General features: G+C 44.7%; 4 protein-coding genes and 1 pseudogene across 4 annotated transcripts; 3 read left to right on the plus strand and 2 right to left on the minus strand.

Annotated features, from left to right (window-relative positions):
• Positions 1-246: 246 nt before the first annotated feature.
• Positions 247-16,554, plus strand: LOC136536423 (zinc finger protein ZAT10-like). The gene is made up of 2 exons (XM_066528730.1): positions 247-487; positions 16,079-16,554. The coding sequence occupies exons 1-2, from the start codon at positions 247-249 to the stop codon at positions 16,552-16,554; spliced, it is 717 nt and encodes a 238-aa protein (XP_066384827.1).
• On the minus strand, positions 7,641-11,298 carry LOC136513333 (protein BONZAI 3-like). Its single transcript, XM_066507323.1, has 15 exons — positions 11,255-11,298; positions 11,096-11,150; positions 10,962-11,012; positions 10,713-10,760; positions 10,135-10,280; positions 10,006-10,054; positions 9,515-9,571; positions 9,194-9,364; positions 8,970-9,104; positions 8,811-8,872; positions 8,641-8,728; positions 8,436-8,547; positions 8,274-8,350; positions 7,766-7,783; positions 7,641-7,670 (listed from the first exon to the last, which is right to left on the minus strand). Exons 1-15 carry the CDS (start codon positions 11,296-11,298, stop codon positions 7,641-7,643), a joined length of 1,143 nt encoding a protein of 380 aa, XP_066363420.1.
• On the plus strand, positions 12,110-14,071 carry LOC136513338 (uncharacterized; annotated as a pseudogene).
• LOC136513345 (uncharacterized) lies at positions 14,501-15,465 on the plus strand. Its single transcript, XM_066507343.1, has 5 exons — positions 14,501-14,618; positions 14,709-14,819; positions 14,926-15,010; positions 15,094-15,186; positions 15,268-15,465. The coding sequence occupies exons 2-5, from the start codon at positions 14,749-14,751 to the stop codon at positions 15,463-15,465; spliced, it is 447 nt and encodes a 148-aa protein (XP_066363440.1). The 5' UTR covers positions 14,501-14,618; positions 14,709-14,748.
• A 4,939-nt stretch (positions 16,555-21,493) lies between the features above and the next one.
• On the minus strand, positions 21,494-22,573 carry LOC136536424 (putative cyclin-dependent kinase F-2). The gene has a single exon (XM_066528731.1). It carries the CDS (start codon positions 22,571-22,573, stop codon positions 21,494-21,496), a length of 1,080 nt encoding a protein of 359 aa, XP_066384828.1.
• Positions 22,574-23,093: the final 520 nt, after the last annotated feature.

Consider the following 23,093-nt stretch of genomic DNA (forward strand, 5'->3'; position numbering starts at 1 on the left):
CCAGTTGCGCACACCACCAGCTTCTCTACTGCCCCTTTCGGAATTGTGACCGGCCGGCCGGCTGGCTGGCTGGCCTCTCTTCTCTCTCCTTGTTAGCGTTGCAGTATAAAACCGCGCTAACTCTGCTTCTCAATGTGTTGCACTCACCAGTCACCAGTCACCCAACCACTACCCAGCTATTCTAACTCTGCTCCAGTGATCTTGAAGCCAGCAGAGAGCCTAGCCATACAGCTCGTTGGCACGGCCATGGCGGAGGCGTTTCTCGAAGCCGCGGCGACTACTCCGTGGTCACGCCAGCAGATCGACGAGGACGACGGCACTGTCGTCCAAGTCCATGCACAGGCGCGCTGCGCCGCCGACGGGTCCGTCAATTGCAAGCGGTCGAGGCGCCAGCCGCGCCACCACCCCCACGCCGCCCTGACCCCGACCCTGACCGAGGAGGAGCACCTCGCGCTCTGCCTCCTCATGCTGGCGCGCGGCACTACGCCAGATTCTTACACTAGGAATGGGATATTTTTACTGTAGGGGCGGCTGGGGTTGGGAGCGCCCCTACAGTGGGCGTCCTCGGACCCCAGCAACCCAGCCGCCCCTACAGATGGGGCTGATCTGTAGGGGCGGCTCAATCACCAGCCGCCCCTGCAGTGCCCATTTGTAGGGGTGGCTGCCACCAGCCGCCCCTGCTATTCGACTGTAGGGGCGGCTGAATCACCAGCCGCCCCTACTAATGGCGCACGAATAAATAGCAGCCACACATTTCTTCCACCTCGGGATACACTCTTCTACACACAAAAAAAAGGTTGGGAGGCCTTAGGCTCCTCCAAAAAATTGCTCTACTAAGGGAGAGGTTTTGATCTCAAATTCTTTGGTGGAGAGGCTCTAAAAGGTAAGGAAATGCTTCTCCAACTCTTTATTTGAAGTTTAATTCGTTGGTTAATGAGTAATTTGATTTTTTGGTTTTCTCTCTCTTCCATGGAGCTTGAGCTAGTTATGAGTGAAAATGGACCCTAATTTTCACTATACTAGGGTAAATTAGGTAGGGAAGTAAGATTGCACCCTTTGTTAGTACATCTTTGTTGATTTTAGTGTAGTATTAGTGAAGTTTGGTGCATGTGTCATGAAACCTTATATCTAGATCTAGATCTAGGATTTTGTTTTTTTCAATTTTTTCTTTATGTGACTTGCATGTAGGTGAATGTGTAAGATTTTAATTGTTGCTAATGTGTAAAATATCCTCTACCATGGCTACTAATTATCATTTAATATTTATTTTGATTCCTTTCTATAATGTGTGTTTTTAATTAGTTATGGATAAATAGGCCATTAATTAATTATCCTCTACCATGAAATTGGAATGGAGTTTGCATGAAAGGTAGTGGATGAAATATTAATAAATGTTGCTAATTGTTTTTTTTGAAATTGTTTATTTGAACCAATTAATTTATATTTTAAAATATTTATGCATTAATAGTCAATTAATTAACTATCCTCTACTACCATGGTGCGTGTCTCAGGTATATACAATTATTCTCGAGTAATATTCTTTCTTTGGTTGTTTTGTTTCTATAAGATGGACTACAGGAACTCTTTGATGTATGGTTCGTTAAGACACGACGCTCTTTTTCGTGATGAGGTGGACAAATTCATCAAAGCCGTAGAGAAGCATGCAGCGATGTTGAAAAAGAATAGTGACATGATTATTTGTCCCTACAAAGATTGCAAGAACCTTATTGTATTTCGAGATGTGAGTACCATTAAAGAACATCTGATTAGGAGAGGATTTATTCTAGACTACACAGTGTGGATTTATCATGGTGAAACAGTGGTTGTTGATGACAGCGACGATGATCTAGCTGATGAAGCTGAAACCCAAGCATACTTGTCCCGATTCATAGACGATCTTGAGCAACAAATGGATCGTGACTATGGCAATCAACAAGGTGGTGGCTTTGGCAATCAACAAGGTGGTGGCTTTGGCAATGAACAAGGTGGTGATGATGCTGGTGGTGCCAGCAATGATGGCGAAGCACGTGAGGGGGATGCAGATGACGGTGACAACTTGGACAAAATGCTTGGGGCCTTTGGACCAGAAATATTAGAAAAGAGTAAGAGAGGTCTAAAAAATCTTGAGAGGGTGACAAAAGCATCGAAGAAGACTGTGTATGATGCTGAGAAGGGCTGTCCGGCATACTTCACACTGCTACGTTTTGTGCTTGAGCTACTCATCCTGAAGGCTAAGTACGGCTGGTCGGACTATAGTTTCGATGATCTATTGTGCCTCATGTCACGGTTGCTCCCACGACCGAACACAATTCCCGCCAACACATACCAAGCGAAGAAGGTTATAAGTCCACTCACATTGGGGGTTGAAAAAATCCATACATGCCCCAACCACTGTATCCTTTTTCGGTGTGGCACGTCGTTCGAGACTTTAGATACATGTCCTAGGTGTGGGGCTAGTCGATACAAGAACAATGACCTTCAAAGTGGGGTGGAAGTCTCCACAGGAAAGAGGAAGAAGGGTGGGAAGAAGGTGGTGCAAGAATCTCAGCCCCCAGAGGAAACTCTATTAGGCAATGATGCAAATAAGAGAAGAATTCCTGCCCTGGTTATGTGGTACTTGCCAGTGACCGACTGCTTGAGGCGTATGTTCCTAAACCCTAAGGAAGCCGCACTAATGACATGGTGGGATGATGAGCGCAAGGTGGATGATGATACGATCGCACACCTGACCGATTGTAGCCAGTGGCAAGCGTTCGATGCCAAGTACAAAGCAGAATTCAGTGATGACCCACGGAATGTACGGTTCGGCTTGAGCACCGATAGAATGAATCCCTTCAATGAGAGGATGACCGACCACAGCACATGGCTAGTCATCTTGACCATGTACAACCTCCCAACGTATTTGTGTCAGAAGAGAAAGTACCTTCTCCTCACTATTCTTATCTCCGGCCCCAAACAACTAGGCATTGATATAGACGTATTCTTGGAGCCTCTGATGCAAGAAATGGAGAGGCTATGGAGGTATGGGGAGCCGATGTACGATGCGTTCCGACGGGAGGACTTCATATGCAAAGCAATAATATTTGTTACTACCAATGATTACCCCACGCTGTTTGCCCTGTCTGGACAGTTCAAAGGCAAGACTGAATGCTTAGTTTGTTTGGATGGTACTAAATGGGTGTTCCTAGATGGATCCAGGAAGATAGTTTATATAAGGAACTGGCGCTTCTTAAAGACAGGTCACAAGTACCGCGGCAAATTGTACCTAAGATACTATGGTAGCATCCTAGAGGATGAACCCCCTCTAGAGAGACGTCGTAATGGAGAACATGTGTTCACAATGGTCCAAAACATACACGTCGTCTATGGAAAGAAGAATCCAGATGGAACGATCAGAGATAGAAGCACACCTCCCATCGAAGGTGTACCATTCAAGAAGCAATCGATCTTCTTTCAGTACCTGCCTTATTGGCCAGACTTGGAGGTCCCCCATGCCATTGATGCGATGCACGTGCATAAGAATGTCTTTGAGAGTCTCATGGCTACCTTGATGGACACGGGCAAGTCAAAGGATGGTCTCAAATCACGAAAAGATATGGTGCAGCTGAACGTGATGCGGGAGCTTTGGCTAGTACAGTAGGATAATGGCAAGTACAGTCTTCCCGCGGCTAGCTTCAACCTAACCCTAGAGGAGAGGAGAGCTATATGCAATTTCCTTAGGGGGGTTAGAGTGCCGACTGGGTTTTCAACGAACCCGAAGAAGCTAGTGTCGATGAAGGACCTATCATTAACATACTGCAAGGCTCACGATTATCATGTGATGCTGACAGTGTTCCTACCAATTGCAATCAGGGCTATAAAGCCAGAGTTCCTAAAGATGGCCATCACCCACATGTGCTACTTCTTTTCGAAGATCTCACAGAAGATGATTCGTAGGCAAGAGCTGAGTGACCTACATGAATTTATGGTGGAGACCCAGAACCAGCTAGAGATGTGTTTACCTCCCACTTTTTTTGATATAATGGTACATCTCATGATTCACCTGGTTCATCAGATCGAGGCGCTGGGCCCTAGCTTTTTGCATGAAATGTGGTCCTACGAGCGGTTCATGTCGGTTCTAAGCCGATACGTGCATAATCGAACACACCCAGAGGGCTCCATGATAGAGGGTTACAATTCCGAAGAAGTCATCGAGTGCTGCCAAGAGTGGCTAAAAGTACAGAGAGGGAATGGTAATCCCAATTCTCGTCACAAGGGAAGGCTAGCTGGGAAGGGCAAAAGTGGTAGGAAAGTGTTCCTCGACAATGATTATAGAGAGATGAGTCGGGCGCATTACAGTGTCTTGCAGAGTATGGCAGTGATGCAACCGTACATTGATGAACACATGGCTATCATTATGGCCGAGAGGAATGGCCGTTCAGATGATTGGGTCATGAAACAGCATAAGCAACGCCTAACATCATGGTTGAAGGACCAGAACATAAAGCCTGGAGAAACCATAGATTCTATTACCATCAGTCGGTTGGCGGCCGGGCCATCGAAACAGGTGACGTCTTGGAATGCTTATGACATCAATGGGTACACATACTATACCGACACAAAGGACATAAAATCTGTGAATCAGAACAGCGGCGTCCGAATAGAGGCTCTCGATGGAGTGGGGCGAAAGGTCCTATACTTTGGCATAATTGAAGATATATGGGAACTTGACTATGGAAGGGATATAAAGGTGGCCCTGTTTCGATGTCGCTGGATCAAGCAACATCAATTCAATGAGATCGGACAGAGAGTCGTCGACCTCCAAAATGTAGGCTACTAGGATGACCCTTGGGTGCTCGCTGAACGTGTTGCGCAAGTCTTCTATATGCCCGACCCACAAAGTAACCCCCCAAAGAAGAAGACAAAGCACGTGGTGACCTCCAGGAAACAACATATCATCGGAGTTGATGGCGTGGACGATGTTGAAGCTTACAATAAGTGCGATGAGATACCGCTATTCATAGACTTTTGTAAGAAGATTGAGGCTGTGGAAAAGAACCTGCCCAAAGATGTATTACCATGGGAACGAAAAGGTGTCAAGGGAAAAGTTGTCACGGTGGGCTAGCTAGTTTATGTAAGTGTGTCAGTGTTCGTAAGACTACATTCATGTATGTGTGTGTAAGACTACATTTATGTATGTGTGTGTGAGACTACATTCATGTATGTGAGACTACATTTATGTATGTGTGTTTGAAACTACATTTATGTGTGTGTTTGAGACTACATTCACGTATGTTTGTGTGAACAATGTGTACTAAGAATTTATCAAATTATGAAATTACCAAAATAAAAATTGTAGATCTCCATGAGTTATTCAACTTTAGTATTCATTATTTTTCAGTTGAAATGATTTGGGGGTCCAAATGGTTTCAACTTATCTTTTTTCAAATTTCAAATTTTGAAAGGTTCAAATTTAGTCAAATGATAAGATAACCAAAATAAAAGTTGTATATCTTGATGAGTTGAACAACTTTTGTATTCATCACTTTTACATTTGAAACCATTTAGGGTTTGAAAATTTAGTTTGAACTTGTCAAATTTCAAATTTCAAATTTTAAAATATGTAAAACATTGTCACATCCAAGTTTGATCAAACTTAAATGTTGAAGCATGATTTTAGAAATATTTACGAAAAAAAAACCATCACGTTTGGAGTTAGTATGAGGGAGAACAACTAGTTATAAAGTTTACCCACAGATTAAAAAGAGAAATCACACTATTCTAGTTGATCCTTACATGATCATAGCGAACAGTGTGATTTCTTTTTTTAATCTATAGGTCAACTTTGTAATTAGTTTTTCTTCCTCATACTAACTCTAAATCTGATGATTTTTTTTCCTAAAATTTTCTAAAATCATTCCATATCAATTTATTTTGTTGGTTTTGTCAATATATACATATGAAAAGTTTAAGCAATTTAAATTTTGAATTTAAAAAAAATGCAACTTCAGACAAGATTTTGGTACCCCAAATGATTTCAGCTGAAAAAGTGATAAATACCAAAGTTGAATAACTCATCAAGATCTACAACTTTTGTATTGGTCATTTCTTCATATGATAAAGTGGTAATGATATTGTTCACAAATGTGACACATCTCTCATAAGGTTTTATAAACTATATGAGACATGTGTAAGATTAGTGAACAATGTGTGTTAAGAATTTGTCAAATGAAGAAATGACCAAAATAAAAGTTGTAGATATTCATGAGTTCAACTTTGATATTCATCACTTTTTATGTTGAAATCAATTTGGGTCTTAAATTTTGGTTCGAACTTGTCGTTTTTCAAAATTTCAAATTTGAAAGGTTCAAATTTTATCAAATGACAAGATGACTAAAATAAAAATTATAGATATTAATGAGTTGAACAACTTTGGTATTCATCACTTTTTATGTTGAAATCATTTTGGGTCTAAAATTTTGGTTCGAACTTGTTATTTTTTAAAATTTCAAATTTGAAAGGTTCAAATTTTATCAAATGACAAGATGACCAAAATAAAAGTTGTAGATCTTCATGACCTCTACAACTTTGATGTTTATCAAATTTTCATTTGAGATCATTTGGTATCTCAAAATTATTTTAGTAGTTTTGATTTTAATTTTTTAAAATTTAAAATTTTTTCCCTATTTTTAAAGGTTTAATTTTGCAATTTTAAACTGTTGCTGTTGTTTTAGTTATTGTATATATAAATATATCTATAAAAAATAATTATAAAATTTTATACTGTATTATTTATTATTTACATGTGAATAATTCATTTTGATTTAGAATTTTGAAAAAAAATCAACTATAGGGGTGGCTTGTAACCTCAGTCGCCCCTACAGTGCCTCTGAGGTATATTACAGTGACCGTCGCTGTGGGCGCTAAGTGTTGGGCGAAATCGGGCTCCTCCACCGTCAGGCTGCCCAATTTCACCGCTGGCGCCGCCTGCACCGCCACACCTGCACCGCCGTCGCCTGCCCCTCCTTGACCCCTCTACCGCCTCCTCCACCGTCTCCCTGACCCCAACCGCCGCCCCCGCCCCATCCACCGTCGTTCCCCAGGCCGCGACGCCCGTCTCGGACCTCGACCTCGACCTCCGTCCTTGCCGGGCCGGCTAGGGTTTGGAAGGGCTGCCCAAATTCAGACCTCCGCGGCACCGAGGTCGTTGTCCTCCACCGCTGCAGCCCTCTCCGCATCTGCAAGCCGGGGCCAGCACGCCTGACCGCCCACGCCGTCCGTGCCTTGCCGCGCCTTACCCGCCGAACCAGCGTGCATCGACGAGCGTCGCCCACCTGTGTCCACGACCTGCCCGACGCCAAGCTCCCCCCTAATCCGCTGAGGACCATCCCCTGGATCTCCCTCGCCGCCCGGACGTGCTCCCACCTCTCTCTCAGTCAAGCAGCATCGCCTGGATCTTCCTCGCCGCGAAGCCCCTTAACCGATTGCGACCAGGTGCGGCGGCGGTTGTGGACCGACCTCGTCAAGGCGAGGTAATCTCCGAATCCCATCGAGACAATAAATTAGGATGCTCGTCAACTCTGTGAATGTCTATAGTATTAACGTTAGATTTCATACTCTGAGGGGGGAAGAAATTAGTATCATAGCTAGATATTTGTGCTTTACTGCTTTTCATTTTTGAAAGACTTGTCCTGTGAGGAAATAAGTATATGGACATAATTACCTGAATGGTACTCACATTAGAGTAAATGCCTTCAACTCAACCACCTGTGTTCATAAATAAAACCTTAACATCAATGATGATCTGGAAATTTAAACACCATCATTAGGTGAATAAATAAACATAGCATCAATATAAGCAATGCGAATGCTGCCAGTAGTATAGTTCATATGTTGCCCAGTTTGTTCGCATATTCAGCAAAATTGCAAGGGCCCCACATGATTTGGCAATCCCATAACTGCACCTAACAAAGATACTATATCTAAATCTACCTACTGTGTTACGATATATGGTTGTGAAGGTAGAGAATAGAATATAACACAGAAATATGTTCAGCATGGTCAAAAGATATCTCAACAGACATGAAGCTCACCTCACAGTCATTTGTAGCAGTATTCAAGTTAAAACAATGTGATACATGACCTTGAGCCCTTGCTCCAAAACCCCATGCAGGAAATCGCCTATCAGTGTCATAAAACTGCAGAACTTCGCCAACCCCAAGTATTGCCTGGTGTTGAATCCAATTAGCTGGCTAATGTTGCCCAAAAAAATTCAGCAAAAAACAGATCCTAACCTGTTGATACGAATTAGGTCTGCCAGAGGGGTCAATGTAGTGCAAGGACTGTGGTACACGTGGGTCTCCATTCGAAGCTGAAAAGACAGAAAAATCAGTCACATAATTTAAATATAGACAGAGTTACAGATATTATAACATCAGCTGACAAATCAAGCTAACCAGTAAAATCTACAGCCACCATGAAATTGAACTCAAATCCACTGGAAATGTAGTCTAAGAAAGTATGCTGGACTGTTTCCTGCAACTTGTCCACAAACAATTGTCCTTTCATCTGACACCAGTTTAGACATATGAAGAAAAGTTAGCTTAAGTGACTCTTTTCTTCAGTATATCCCATCATATAGTAAAAATCCAAGTTTCAAACCTTTCTTTGTCCCTTGTGGCTGTAAAAATTTGCTCCAGACTTTGAGGTATATAGATTTTCAAGCTGAGTAATAGTTGTCTGGAAGGCCCTGTTATAAGACAACCAAGGGCATAACTCATCTTAGAATGGACAGCAAAAGATAAGAAATAATTCAATAGTCATTTACATACCCTATCAGTACATGGTCACCACTGGAATTAAAATCAAAACACTCAACTAGAAGTGGGTTATCCTGAAATATAGCACAAGAAAAGGTTGGTCAACAATGAGTTATGCATGTGCTAAGATATGCCAACGGAAATACCATCATATCTGTAAAATTTACTTACCTTGCTTCCATACTGCTGTGATGTTAAAGTGATTGGCCTCCAAACAGGGTTCAAGTTGTCAGGTACTACTTCCGTTTTGCAGATAGGAATGGGACCAGCAGTCTCTACCACTTTAGATATTCTTAAGAAGGGATCCTGTGTAATTAATATCAAGTAACACTTATGAGAATTATAATTATCAGCTTATAACATTACTCTAGCGAAGGAAGTTTATTTATCCATACACTTTTGGAGAACACATCTTTGTTTTCCAAGTTCACGCAATGCAGAGTCATCTCAACTGCTATTCTAGAGGAGTCACTTTCTTCAGCATGTACTGTGATTGTTCCATGAAGTCCATGTCCACAATCACTCCGAAGATTCAATGTCAGGCTATGGTTAAATTTTGTTACAATCTGCGAAAGAAAATAAAACAAATCAGGCAATGCATTCTTCCTTCCCTCTTAAAATTTGCAAATATTTAGATAAGTTTGTGTAATACAGAAAATGCCAAAACAAATATTCACGGTATTTGCAATCATCAATCTAATCGATGTTGTAACAACCTCTGATAAGTTGCAGCATGCTTCCCCCAGAAAATCTTGCTGAGACAAATTCAACATCTGCATAGATCAACAAATGCATATTTTGTAAGTTGTATAGAAAATTAATCACTATAAATCAAAGCAAATCTATAGTTCTGATATGAGCCAGGAATCATTTCCCATTGTTACATGATGATTTTTTTTTTTCCAAAAATTAATGCATACAAGTGGTTGAGGTAAAATGGAACTTTTATTCTAAGCTATTTTGTATTTGCTATTTTTTTTCCTACAAACAGAACTTGAGAGAATTGCTGCCAGCTAATCACCCATCTCCTTTGAAGCAAATCTTTACTGACGTGTGCAATACATAGAATAAATGGTTAGTAGCCATACACAGAATACTGTATCAAATAAGAAAGGATTGTTGGCTGATTGAAACCAATATCTCGTCATCAAGTAATGAATTTGAGAAGAGGCACAGAAAAAATGAATTAAGGGTACAATATTAATACCTTCACTGGAGTGTTGTGGTACTTTGTGTCAATATCATATATCCTGAATCTACCATGAGTTGAAAAACAGTAGCAGTTAGTAGGAGTTTTCTGCAAGTAATATCTACATTTCCATCATAAGATACTTACATGAGTGGTTGCACAATCTCAAATTGGTAAGACATTGTAACCTTTGTGATCCATGAGGGCTCCAGTGAATTTAAAATCACTTCAGTACGGCCAATCTCCTCTAGTTTTCCTTTTATGTTAGTGTAGACCACTAGCATAGGATCACTCTAGAGCAAACATACAATATATCACCTTTGGAAGAAAAAAGTAGAGATGCAAAGTAACCCAAGCAAACATAAGCAATCTATGTCCAGTTTCAGTAATTATACACTGTGATATATTAATCTTATGTGAGTAAGGCATAAGATAAGTGATGGTTGTTGGTAAAATACAGGCATACCAATATGAAATTAATATTACAAGGACCATTTTAAACAGTATTAACTTATAGTCTGCTCATTTTTCACAGCACAACCAATCATTTGTAGCTAAGAATATTCAACAACACAAAAGTCAGAGACAACCAATTCAAGGCTTGATGTAACTTAATTTTTTTTTGAAGTAATACTATTATGCCTCTGGAGAACGGGGTAAGTACTACTACTATCACGATGGAGATATTAATTAAGATTAAAGTACTTGAGAATGTTAGGTTTCACCTTTGAAAAGGCATCTAAATTCCGCAACTTCGATGCTGAAAATGACAGCTGCAATTAGAGGAATAAAATAACATATCAGGCATCAGCACAAGAGATCGTCAGATTGACATCCACAGCTAACTCTACAAAGATGTAAGTAAGCTGTGCCAGGTAGGCCTAACTGCTGACATCACAAGGAAAACTGGCACATAGAAGTTACTCTACAAAGATGTCTACTTGGTTTAATCAATCAATACCTAAACACAATACCAGTACAATCATATATGGGCATGGTTTTCTTGGAGATTTTTCTGGAGGTACCTAACAAGTCCATACAAGTCAAAGAAAAAAGCATAGAAACTTAAATATGGACCCCATATTCAGGACGATCAGAGAACAATCACCAATCTACTAACAAAAATGACTTCCCAAGTCAACCTGAATTTACCACAATAATCACTAGAATTAGAAACCCAAGAAACACAGAGAATCAGAGATAACCAAATATGAGCAGTAACTTTATTTACTGGACAATAGAATTCTGAGTAACCAAAAGTAGTCACTCATGCAAGGACTGTAGATCCTCATTATCTTTTCTTCTGTCCATCTTGTTTGAGTCATACAGCATATGCAGTGGGCTAGTCCTGCTTTCTCTTTATTTGACTACTACTACTACAAGTAGTACTAGTACTACTACTAGTACTACTACAAGTACTACTACTACTAGTACTACTACTTGTACTACTAGTACTACTACTTCTACCACTAGTACTACTACTTATACTACTTTTTTCTTGCATCTCTTAGAACAAGGCACGAAATGTCGCGAACATCAAAGAGTGCATCCCAATGCCCCGTGAATGATGAGCAGCCATCCCATGGAGAGCAAGAACTAGATGACCAGCTTACTCAGGAGCAGTTCGATAACGAGTTAGAAAAGGGTCTAGAAGTGATGCTTACTCAGGAGGACCTTGTCGATGATGAGGATCCAGTGGGGGGAGCCTAGGGAAGAGAAGGCGGAGAGGATGCCCAAGGCGAAGAAGGGGATGATGATGAGGATGAGGATGAGGATGACGACACCTCATCACGGGGATATGTAAGTCCCAAAGATCCTTTTCCACGAGAACCCAGACGGAGGCCAACAGAGGACGAGTTGGACAAGGATTTTGATCCGAACGACGAGGTACGGATAAAGCCTTAGTAGCTTGTAAATTTGGCTAATGCTATGGCTATATGTTACCTCTGCTAACACTTTTGACCTGTCGTATACACAGGTCGTCCCTACTCAACCTCTGAAAAGACGACGTCGGCCTCCGGCTCGTCTTGCCGAACAATACGTAGTGGGGCAAAGGAGATCAGAGGAAGGAGCCACAGATACTCACAATGAGGCCTCCGCTCCACAACCTTAGGACACAACCATGACTGAGACTGCCCAGCCAAAGAGGAAACGAGGGGGGATTAGAAAGCCAAACCAATATCACGACAAGGCATGCTATGTGATAACGGAGGTCGGGCCAGACGGGCAGATCCTTGAGCCATATACATACAGGGCGAAATTCCGTAATCACATCGAGTTTGTAGTTAGAGATAAGTTGAACCCAGCTATCCGTGGCTAGAATCTTGTACCTATGAGCCAAAAGGTAGACCTATGGGAGAAGCTGAAGCAGAACTTCAGGTTTCCGAAGGGAACGCACGAGTTGGTAAAAGAAAATGCTTTTAAGATAATGGGGCAGAACTTCCGACGTTGGCGGTCGGATCTAAACAAGAACTTTATCCAACAGAAGTTAACTCATTTCCACGAGTATGGCAACATAACTCCTAGTCAATGGGAGGAGCTCGTGGGTGAGAAGACTTCAGAGGCATCATTGGCCCTCAGTGCCTGTAACAGCGAGCAGGCGAAGAAGAACCAACACTACCCTCGTCTAGGCCTCGGTGGCTACGCTGGCAAGCAAGAGGTCTTTAGGAAGATGAACGCAGAGGCCGAAGCTACCGAGAATACGGAAGTGCCGAAGTTGAAGCCACGCCTCAAACAGTGGATATACGTGAGAAGTGTGAATTCATCCGGTAGTAGCCTCAAGTTTGCTAAGCCGGAGACCGGAGAGGTAGTATCAAAGATACTAAAACTTGCTGAAGATAAGGAGAAGGGCGCATTCAACCCTTCCAGAGAGAGGGACGAGCTTACCGTTGCCTTGGGAAACCCCGAGCACACAGGATGCACTAGGGGGCTAGGGAAGAGGATGTCCTAGAAGCACGGATTCGTAGAGGAGAGGCACATGTACAAGAAACATGGCAGAGACCGAGAGTCTAATCTTGAGCACCAAGTAAAGGCTCTAGTTGAAAAGATGTTGGTGGAGAAAGGACTATCTACGATGGAGCCACAGACACTAATGGGGCCGCCCAGAGAACTGGCGGTAGTTGGCAGCCCTCCGGATGTTCCCAACAGTCAAGGTTCCAATGCAACCAGAACCCCCGTCGATCGCATACGGGTGCCAACCAGTTGCAAATTGGTGGCTCCGATGGGCAGGCAAAACATGATCATTGAGGTGGCAACGGGCATGGCACATCCTCTGGGCGACACGTGGCACAATAGGGACATCCCGTAGGACTACACTTAGGTCGAGGTGCATACCGTGAAGCCCGAGTTCATGACTTGGAAGATATAACACCCTACTCCCGAGGGGCTCGTGTTACTCAGAGACGTCATGAACCAGTTCATCCTCTGGCACAAACGAGACATTGTATTGACCGAGTCTTCGCCAACTTTGACTGAAGTTCATCCTCTGGAGCGACCCGTCGAGGACGGGGAGGTATACTCACCGGCCCATGACCATGACCACCACACGCTAGAGACTTCACCTCGTACCGAGCAAGGGCATGATGACATGCCACGTCCTTCTCCACCTCATACCAAGCATGGGCATGATGACATGCCATGTCCTTCTCCAGCTCGTACCGAGCAAAGGCATGATGAGATGCAACATCCTTCTCAACAAGCACAGCCGATACATGAACAACAAGTGTCTCATGAACAGCAATTGCCTCATGAACAGCCGATACGTGAAGAACAAGTGGCCCCTAGAGCAGGTGATGCACAAGTTGACAAGGACGTGCTCAAATGGGAAGCTCGAAACAAAATCCCAATCAAGATAAGGCCATCGTATGTGGGCATTAATGACGTCTCGTCGGTGCACAAGTGGATGGCCCATGACCAGTTCAAGCCTAAGAACCAAGTAAAAGAATTCAGAGCACCAGCTTTTGAGGAGGGCACCACTAGCAAACTACACAAAGGGTTTAACAAGTATCCAGCTGTTGATAACCTTAAATGGTCAAATGATTGCCTGGATAAATATGAAAAAGGCAAGAACTTCCTACCAAACTGAGTCATACAGTGCTTGCCACATGGAATGAGAAAGTTCCACGATTGGTACTTACGTGCTCATATAACAGAACTAGAAATCTTACAAGCATGGATCCCTATCGGCACATTTGGAGCCCCAGGTGGGCAAATTGCCGTTGAGTTTAAGGATATCCAGGCATGCTTCCACCTTGGACGAATGGAAATGAATCTAATTCGCATGTGGTGCCTATAAGTCCTTGCCCTCTCGATATGATATGAATGTAATCTTTTGATTTTGTTGTAACTAACCCGCGCCGTGATTTGTAGAATGCAAGTGGACTTTGTGAGAAAAAGACCAGCTCTGAAACACGGGTATATAGACCCTTCACCTATAGCATCAACAAATTTTAATTACCCTAAAGAGTGAAAACTAGATTGCAAAGAACTAGGAGGTGGAAAGACACTTAAGGAGAAAGAGGACATCAGGAACAAAAAATATTGGAAGAGTCCCTCAAGGTTGCGGCATACATTGCCCTATGTTTTAAAAATCTTCAACAACACGATAATATATGGATACCATACCACTTCAAGTAAGTTCGACTATATACTTAGCTTTGTTCAATATACTTTGTTCGATGCAAAAGAGCTTATGTGTTCCTTCTATGACTAAATTCATGCAGCGATCACTGGATTTGCATAGGCGTCTGGCTCTCACATAGCATGGCATGGGTCTTTGATTCAGCGGATTTTCCAGTCGAGACATACAAAGACTTCATAGCGATTGTCAAGACGTATATATATCGACAATCCTCATTTTAGCTACTATGTTTGTATACATACTTGTAAGGTTCAATGTGGGATACTAACAAGTTGCATTTGCTAAAACCATTGGAACAGGGCATTCAGGCACTATGTCCAGGAACATAAGGGGAGGCATCATCCAAATAGGAAGGAAAAGTTGTATGTCAAAACTCTATGTGTGGTAAGTGTCATTTACTTTGGTACTCCATATATTACATGTCTGTCAATAGCATTACTTAACATCTCCATATGCAAAACACACAGTGCCCCAAGCAGAAGTCTGGGAGTCTACATTGTGGATACTACACATGTATTATGATGAGTACCATCGGTGGCTACAACAGAAACCCCAATCTGGTAAGTTTGAACCTCTTCGCTCGTAGTATGAAAAGTTCGCATATGTTGTGATATAGTAAACCTAAACTTGTTCTCTTGTAGTTGGAGAAAGATAAAGACACGAGAAGGAACCCATACAAGGATGACGAGCTCTTAGAGATGGTCGGCGACCTTTGCAACTTCATAATAGACCAGATTGTGTACCATAAAAGCACTTACCATCATCTTCTTTCCGACTTAGGTAGTAATCCTCTATACCAACACTTTCGTGAGACTGATAGGCTAGCCCTAGGCCGTTGATGATAATGTGGACTTGTGGTATAGTTTGGATCAGACTTTGGAACGGTTTGGACTTTGTTTTGCATGTGAACTTGTGGATTTCTTAATAGACTATGTTATAATGATGGACTTCATAATGGACTATGTTGTAATGATGGACTTTTGTGAATTATGACTTGTGATGATGTTCTAAATAATGGTCTTGTGTTTGTGGATGTATATATGTATATTTGTGGCGGTCAGATTCGAATTTGAATTATATATATATATATGTGTGGTTAGATTTGAATTTGAATTATTTATTTATTTTTGCTAGAAAATCCACTGTATGGGCGGTTCTTGATTGAACCGCCCTTATAAATACACACAGCAGGGGCAGCTGGTGATACAGCCGCCCTTACAGAAGTCCACTACAGGAGCGGCTAATATTACCAGCCACCCCTACAGAGGGCACTGTAGGAGTGACTGAAAACACCAGCCGCCCCTACAGAGGGCACTGCAGGGGCGGTCAGGAAACCACCTCTACAGAGGCACCCTCTGTAGGAACACCCTGGGAAGGACGGCTGGCGTAGCCGCCCCTACAGTTAACTTCTGTAGTAGTGCGGGCAGCGCGATGTCGCCGTTCACACCCCCGCGCCCACACCGTCGCCCCAGGAGCACAGGTGCTCCGTGTGCGGCAGGACGTTCCCGTCCCACCAGGCCCTCGGCGGCCACAAGTCGAGCCACCGGCACCGCGCCAGCAGAACTCCCGCCGCAACCACTTCCCCGCCGGCGGACGATCCGGCGTCCTCGGCGTCGCCCGCCGCGTCCCCGTCCACGTCCGGCGCTGCTAGCACTGGCAGGGTGCACAAGTGCTCCGTCTGCAGGAAGACCTTCCCGACGGGGCAGGCGCTGGGCGGCCACAAACGGTGCCACTACGAGGGCAGCGCCGGCGCCGCCACCACTGCCTTATTGAACAGCCGCGGGTTCGATCTTAACGTACCGGCCCTGCCGGACTTGATGGTTGACGCCGATTGGTGCATGCTGCTACCGGCGGCCGAGGCCGAGGAGGGGGAGGAAGTGCTCAGCCCCTTGGCCTTCAAGAAGCCGGGGCTGATGATCATGGCATAGTCAGTAGTCACCTACGGAGTACTCCTCTCCTTACTCAGTGCTGCATGCAAGGCTCCTCTCCTTGATTTGCTGTTCAATTGGATTGCTGGACGAATGTGTTGTTGGTAATAAGCAGTAGTACATGTTCTGGTCAACTAGCGTAGGTCTGTGAGCTTATGTACTCCCTCAGTATAAGAAGAATGCGACATACTAGTATGAAGCCAAATTATTTTAAATTGATCAAGTTTATTATAGAAGATCATTATATATATATATATATATATATATATATATATATATATATATATATATATATATATATATATATATATATATATATATATATATATCTGTGTGTGTGTGTTGTAAGTATCAATATTTTTTTATAATATTGGTCAAACTTCAAAAATCTAATTAAGGATAGAGGTATAGAATTGCATTTATTTTCTATAGAGGCAGCGGAATGATTCTTTCATTTATGACCGCAGTGTTTTACTATCAATGTTGGACGAGTAATGCACGTGGAGTTGCTATGATATTTTTGTCGGCCAATCTTTCTTAAATTTCACTAGATTTATAGAAAATATTAACAACATTTATATCTTTAAATAATTTTTTATAAAAAATATATTCAATGATCTATACCATAAATATTAATGTTTTTTAATATATTTGGTCAAAGTTGACTACATTTGATCCTTGTGCTTGTTCTTTATCCATTTTGAGCGTTCCTCATAGAATTCTTCCTGAAGCCATCCGAATTTTGGTGAAACCATTTGATACCGGTAATTTAAGATTAATACCTATGGACCCATTTAATTTGTAGCTGGTTTGCTTCGTTAGATTGCTTTCTATTCTTTTGATGGCTTAGTTGGCCCATTTAGTTGTTTCTCTATTTTAATTAGTGTAGCGTAGAATCAATATTAGTCTAGTCGTTATACGCAAGACAGTCGCCAACCTTCCAACTAGCGTCTAGATAATTAGAACACGAGACCTGTCTAAACATATTAGACGATTTTGTATCGCAGTAGGATAAATTTCATACAAATATAAAACAAATGCACATATAATTGGCTAATTGTATTCTATCATTCAAACACGCTGGGTGGAAAAAGGTGCTTAATATAGAGATAAAATCGGTATTATGTCTCAATTAAACAACCCATTAATAATCTATATCTCTTATATAAGGCTAATCCCCACTACAAGTCTATCTCAACATGCAAGTCATCCATATCATCTCCCACTAACTATCCACGTCATCTTCCACACTAACTTTCAATCTCTTAATTGCAAGCTATCAACATACATAATCTCCACACAATTTTAGTCTAATTTCTTCGTAATCTCGGTGTGTGGGGTATCTTCTAGTTCATCTGAAGAGAGAGTGTTTATTGATATCTTTTTTGGTCCCCGTGTAGGCTGAGAGTGGAGTTAGGATGCGTTTGGTTTGAGAACTAGCAGGATGGAGCGGATCCATTCTAGTTTTCGGGAATATAATGATTCCATACGTGTGTTTCGTTGGAAGAATGATGGAGCCGTTCTATTTTAGCGTTTGGTTGGAGCCGTTCTATGCCACAGGAAGAGGACAAGGCATCGACAACCGACCTGCATAGAGGAGAAAAACAGAGAGTCAGAGAGATAGAGATCCAGATCCAGGGTCAGACACTCAGTCTCAGAGACATAAGAAGACAGATCTAGGGTTAGGGTTAGGGTTTGTGGACTACCTGCGCAATCGGAGCCCGATGCCGGAGATGACGAGGGCCACCCAGAGGAGAGACACCGATTAGAAACAACGGCGAACGGTGGAGGAGGGACGGATGGGAACACGGTCACGAACTCACATAGTTCACCGAGCGCGAGAGGTCGAGAGGAGAGAGGGAGAAGGGAGGAGAGTGGAGACAGGGTCAGACAGGCAGATCGAGGTCATCGGAGTCGGGGACGACGGACGAGAGAGAGCTCAGATTCGCCAGATCGTGGATGCGGCCGATGCGGGAGAGAGAGAGAGAGAGAGAGAGAGAGAGCAGAGATTACGCCGCAGCGAGCGAGACTCGAGTGGGGATTAGGGTTAGGGTTGGGAGCGGAGCGGACTGTCGAGCGGGCGACTGGGTGAGTGGGCGAGCGAGGAGCGGCTCAGCCGACGCTCTCCGGTTATATATGCGGGGGGCGCGGGGAGGCGGCCGGCCGGTGGCAGGCCGGGCCGCCAGCGGGTCTCCGGTTGAGGAGCGGGCCGTGCCGTGCCGGCCCACATGCCTAGGGTAAGGCCCAGGCACGGCCTGCTCCTCCAGGCCATGCCAGCCCGGGCCCGCTCGTCGTCGGGCCGGGCCAAAAAAACGGGCCTTGGGCCGGGCCGACGGGCTCGGGCTGCATGGCCATATATAGGAAGGAGGGGCTGGAGTGGGACCCACGGATAGGATGGATCGTTTTCCTGTGTCTCCTATCTTGCCGAGATAAGGAGATTGGGTCAATTGATGGGTGCCATTGCAACTTTCGCTCGTGGATTAAAAAAATTACAATTCACCTGGTTTCAGATGTGGCGAAGCTAAACAAAAGTTATAAATGGGACGAGTCCTAACAGAAAAATAAACTGAAAGGTTTACGGACCAAATCGCACCAAAAAATTCAGATGTTTTAAGATGTGTCTAGTGGCGAAACTAAAAAAAAGTTATAAATGGGACGAGTTCTAACAGAAAAATAAATCAAAAGGTTTACGGACCAAATCACACCGCAATCACATAATGTTACCTTAAATTTGAAGAATAAATTGATAGTTCTGGATGAGTTGATCCATATATATGATACATTGCAAAATACAAACAAAAGCTGAAAATGAAGGAACATGTAAATTGTATGAAAACCAATTAGCGTGCCATGGGGCATGAATAGCTTCCACTCTCTCTGAGTAATCGCGCGCTCGTGTGGCCGAAGGCCACTTGGCCAGCTACACAGGATACGACCATGGAGGCGCTGAGGGCGGCCGACTACGAGAGACATCGGCACAAAGCCACTAAGGGCGATCGATTATACGAGACACGTCTGTTGAGACGTTGAGGGCATCGACTTGCCCCTCGAGTGCTCGGGTGTCGGGGCTCCGTCCTCTAGCAGTCTGACCTCTAGCAGGTGGCACCGTGGCTGTTTGCATGATGCCTGCGCCAATCGGTCCGCGGACCTCAGTGCTCCATGCTCGCCAGCTAGGGTTGGGATTTGGGATCCAAGCACGAAGGATTCGAGTCGATGGATGGTCAATGCGTTGATTGGGGAAGAAATCGGTCACTTGTGTGGGACGATTGAGCCTTCAATGGCCTGTTGCTACCTGTTGGGCTGAACCAACGTGAGGCTTAGTCACCGGCGCCTTCTTCTATCTCTCCTCAGTTGCTCCTTACCATGTCGCAGCCGTGGTGGACACTCGGCTCAACACTCAGTATCAGGAAATGAGGAAGAAGGAGGTTTGGTGTGACCACCCTAGTAGCTGGGGCGGTCGTCCAACCATGCCCTTGGGTGGCTCCGCCCCTAGATGTGCCATTATAATTCCTTTTTCCCATGAAATGCATCACGCACTGCGTTTAGCGAGGCTTTGGGCATACCTGTAGGCATATGACGCAATACACATATTTTTGTATAGACCATGCATTCTACCCCTTTCTTCTTGCTCCTGTCTTTTCTCATCTCTCAAGAGACCTTAAGGCACCATTAATGCAGGCGTTGAAGGTGGACGACGACGAGGGACTATGGGATGGAATGGCCGAACCAAGACACAATTAGTTACTTCCTCCGTTCTAAATTATAAGTCGTTTTGATATTTTTTTGTTCATCTATTTTGATATGTATCTAGACATATATTATACCTAGATACATAGCAAAATAAATGTACCAAAAAAAGTTAAAACGACTTATAATTTAGAACGAATGGAGTACTACTAACATAAAGAATTGTACAGTAGTGGTAACAATTAGTTACTACATATGCAAAGATGCACTTATTGAACACTTCCCAATCATTATTCAGCCAAATATCACACTTCGGAAAATCACTAAAAAAATGCTCCACACCATTCATTTGTTGGGCAGAAACAGAACAATTGCCGCTGCCTAATTCTATACAGTTTTTTTTTTGTTGTGAAATTTTTCCCAGCTCCACAGGTCACCCGTCTTAAGCGGACGACGAACGTGCCCCCTACAATCTTTTACTGCCTCGATGGATTCAACCTGTTTACGTGGAATGACTAGTGCTAAGCGCTTACGTTCATTGGGTAAACCTTGTGGCAAGTTTGATGATGCGCTTCGTTCCGTTTTCAACTTGGATGATCCAGTCGAGAATTTGCGGCAAGTTTAGTCAAGTTGATTAACCCTGTTCAGAATTTGGGGCAAGTTTAGTGATGCACCACTCATTTTACTTTATGTACTCTATACAAAACCACTAAACCGGAGTGTGATCCTTGATTGCTACAGTTTAGCAATCCCACAACATTCAAGCTCACAAAAACCATGGCACAACTAAGTGTGAGACTGAGGATCAATCTCGGACGAACGCATGTGCTTGAACCAATATCCATATTCTATGCCCTGTTCGGCTGGTATTAAAACTGGCTGATAAGTCGGCTGAACTGTTTTGTTGGGAGAGAAAAACACTGTAGATTCTAGCTAATAAGCCGGCTGGTATTAAAGCAGGCTGATAAAGCCGGCTGTTTTGTTGTGTACATACTATTCCATTTGCTGCCATGTGCCATACCAATGTTTAGAAAGAAGATAACTTTCAGCGTTTAGTGTTTTATTTATGGCAAGGCGAATCAAATTCACTCAAAGGCACATAAAAAAAAGATCCAAATCAAATAATGCATTTTATATCAGTATATCACAGTATGTATTCAGAACAACAATAAGCAGGCATTACAATCTGTGTTCTAAAGAACAAGTTAGTTTTACACGCACACAAACACAGCGGTGGAAGCACACTTCAAAGTCACGGACACACCACCCTAAGTCTCTTGATCTTGGGCAACGTTGATGGCACTTGTTCTTTCTTTGGCAGGTGCAGCTCCGGTGCGTTGTTCATCTTGGCGAACCATGGGTGTTTGAGCGCGGCAGCTGCCGTGAGCCGCTTGTCGGGGTTGCAAGTGAGCAGGCCGCTGAGTACCCGGAATCCTTGCATGGATAGCTTTTTCATGGGAAACTCCTGTCGCAGTAGGTTGCGCCGCTTCATCTTCAGCTCCGGCATCATCTGGGTGGCGAACGGCGTGGACGACAACCATGGCCACGTCGTTTCATCTGGCGCGCCGAGGACGTTGAAGATCACGTCGAGCTGGTCTGCTTCATTGGAAGCCATGAACAGAGGGGACCCGTCGATGAGCTCCGCCATCACGCAGCCGAGCGACCAGGTGTCGACGAGGGCGTCGTAGTCGGGCTTCCCCAGCAGCACCTCGGGCGCCATGTACCACAGCGAGCCGGCGTTCTCGTAGGGCGGCGGCTCCGCCATGTACATGGCGAGCCCAAAGTCGCAGATCTTGACGGTGGAGCGGTCCTCGGCAACAAGGATGTTGTCCGGCTTGATGTCCCGGTGGACGACGTGGGCGTCGTGCATCTTCTTGGCGCCCGTGAGCAGCTGCCACATGACGCCGCGCACCGTCGCCTCGGGCAGCGGCGGCATCCCGCCACAGCGGCGCTGGTGGAGGAGGTCGCTGAGGCTCGCGCCGACGCACTCCATGACCAGGCAGAGGTCCATGGTGGCCGGGCTGCGGGCGAGGCCGTGGAAGCCGACGACGTACGGATTGTCCCGGCCGCTCGCCTCCAGCAGCGACGCCTCCCGCAGCAGCGCCGCCTGGCTGCCGTGGGCCGCGGCGAGGCGCTTGATCGCGACGGTCCGGCCGGTGCCGCGGTGGCGCGCCTTGTGGACCGAGCCGAAGGCGCCCGTGCCGATGCGGCCGGTCTCCTCGTAGTCGTCGGTGCTGCCCATGGCGACGCGCGTCCTCTTGCGGGTCTGTCGCGCGGCGCCGGGGTCGCGGACGGCGGCGGCTGGTGCAGCTGCCTCTACGCAGGCGGCCATTAGGGCGAGTGGAGGAGGCGGGCGATTCGACGGGCTGCTTGCTTGAGGCAGGGGGACGTGGATCGTGGGAGGTGGGGGAGAGGCGGCGGGAAGCCGGTGAGGATGCGCGAGTAGCGGCGGCGACTATATGCTGGGGGTGCGTCGTGAGTCCGACGACGACGAGCGATGCTCGATTTCGACTCGGTTCCCGCATCCGCATGACCGCATGATCGATCTCTCCTCTCGTCTCCGACAAAGGTTGGGAGCAGCAACTACCTGGCGCGTGCCGCGGACGCGTTCATGCGATCCTGCCTGCGACTCCGACTGCGAGGCTCCCGACTCCGAAAAGCTTTTGGGCGATGGCTTGCGACCTTGCGTTGCGGTTGCGCGCACGGCGCAAGGCGCACGGCACAGTCCAAAGTTCCGTTTTTTTTTTTTTTGAGATGTCATCGTTGTTGGGCTCCGTAGTCGTTAAGTGTCTGGGCTCTGGGCTGTGGGCCGTCGGAGACGTAAATCACGGCTGCTTATCCGGCCTGCAAGG

This window comes from Miscanthus floridulus, chromosome 2 (genome assembly GCF_019320115.1).
Source record: "Miscanthus floridulus cultivar M001 chromosome 2, ASM1932011v1, whole genome shotgun sequence".
Lineage (NCBI taxonomy): Eukaryota > Viridiplantae > Streptophyta > Magnoliopsida > Poales > Poaceae > Miscanthus > Miscanthus floridulus.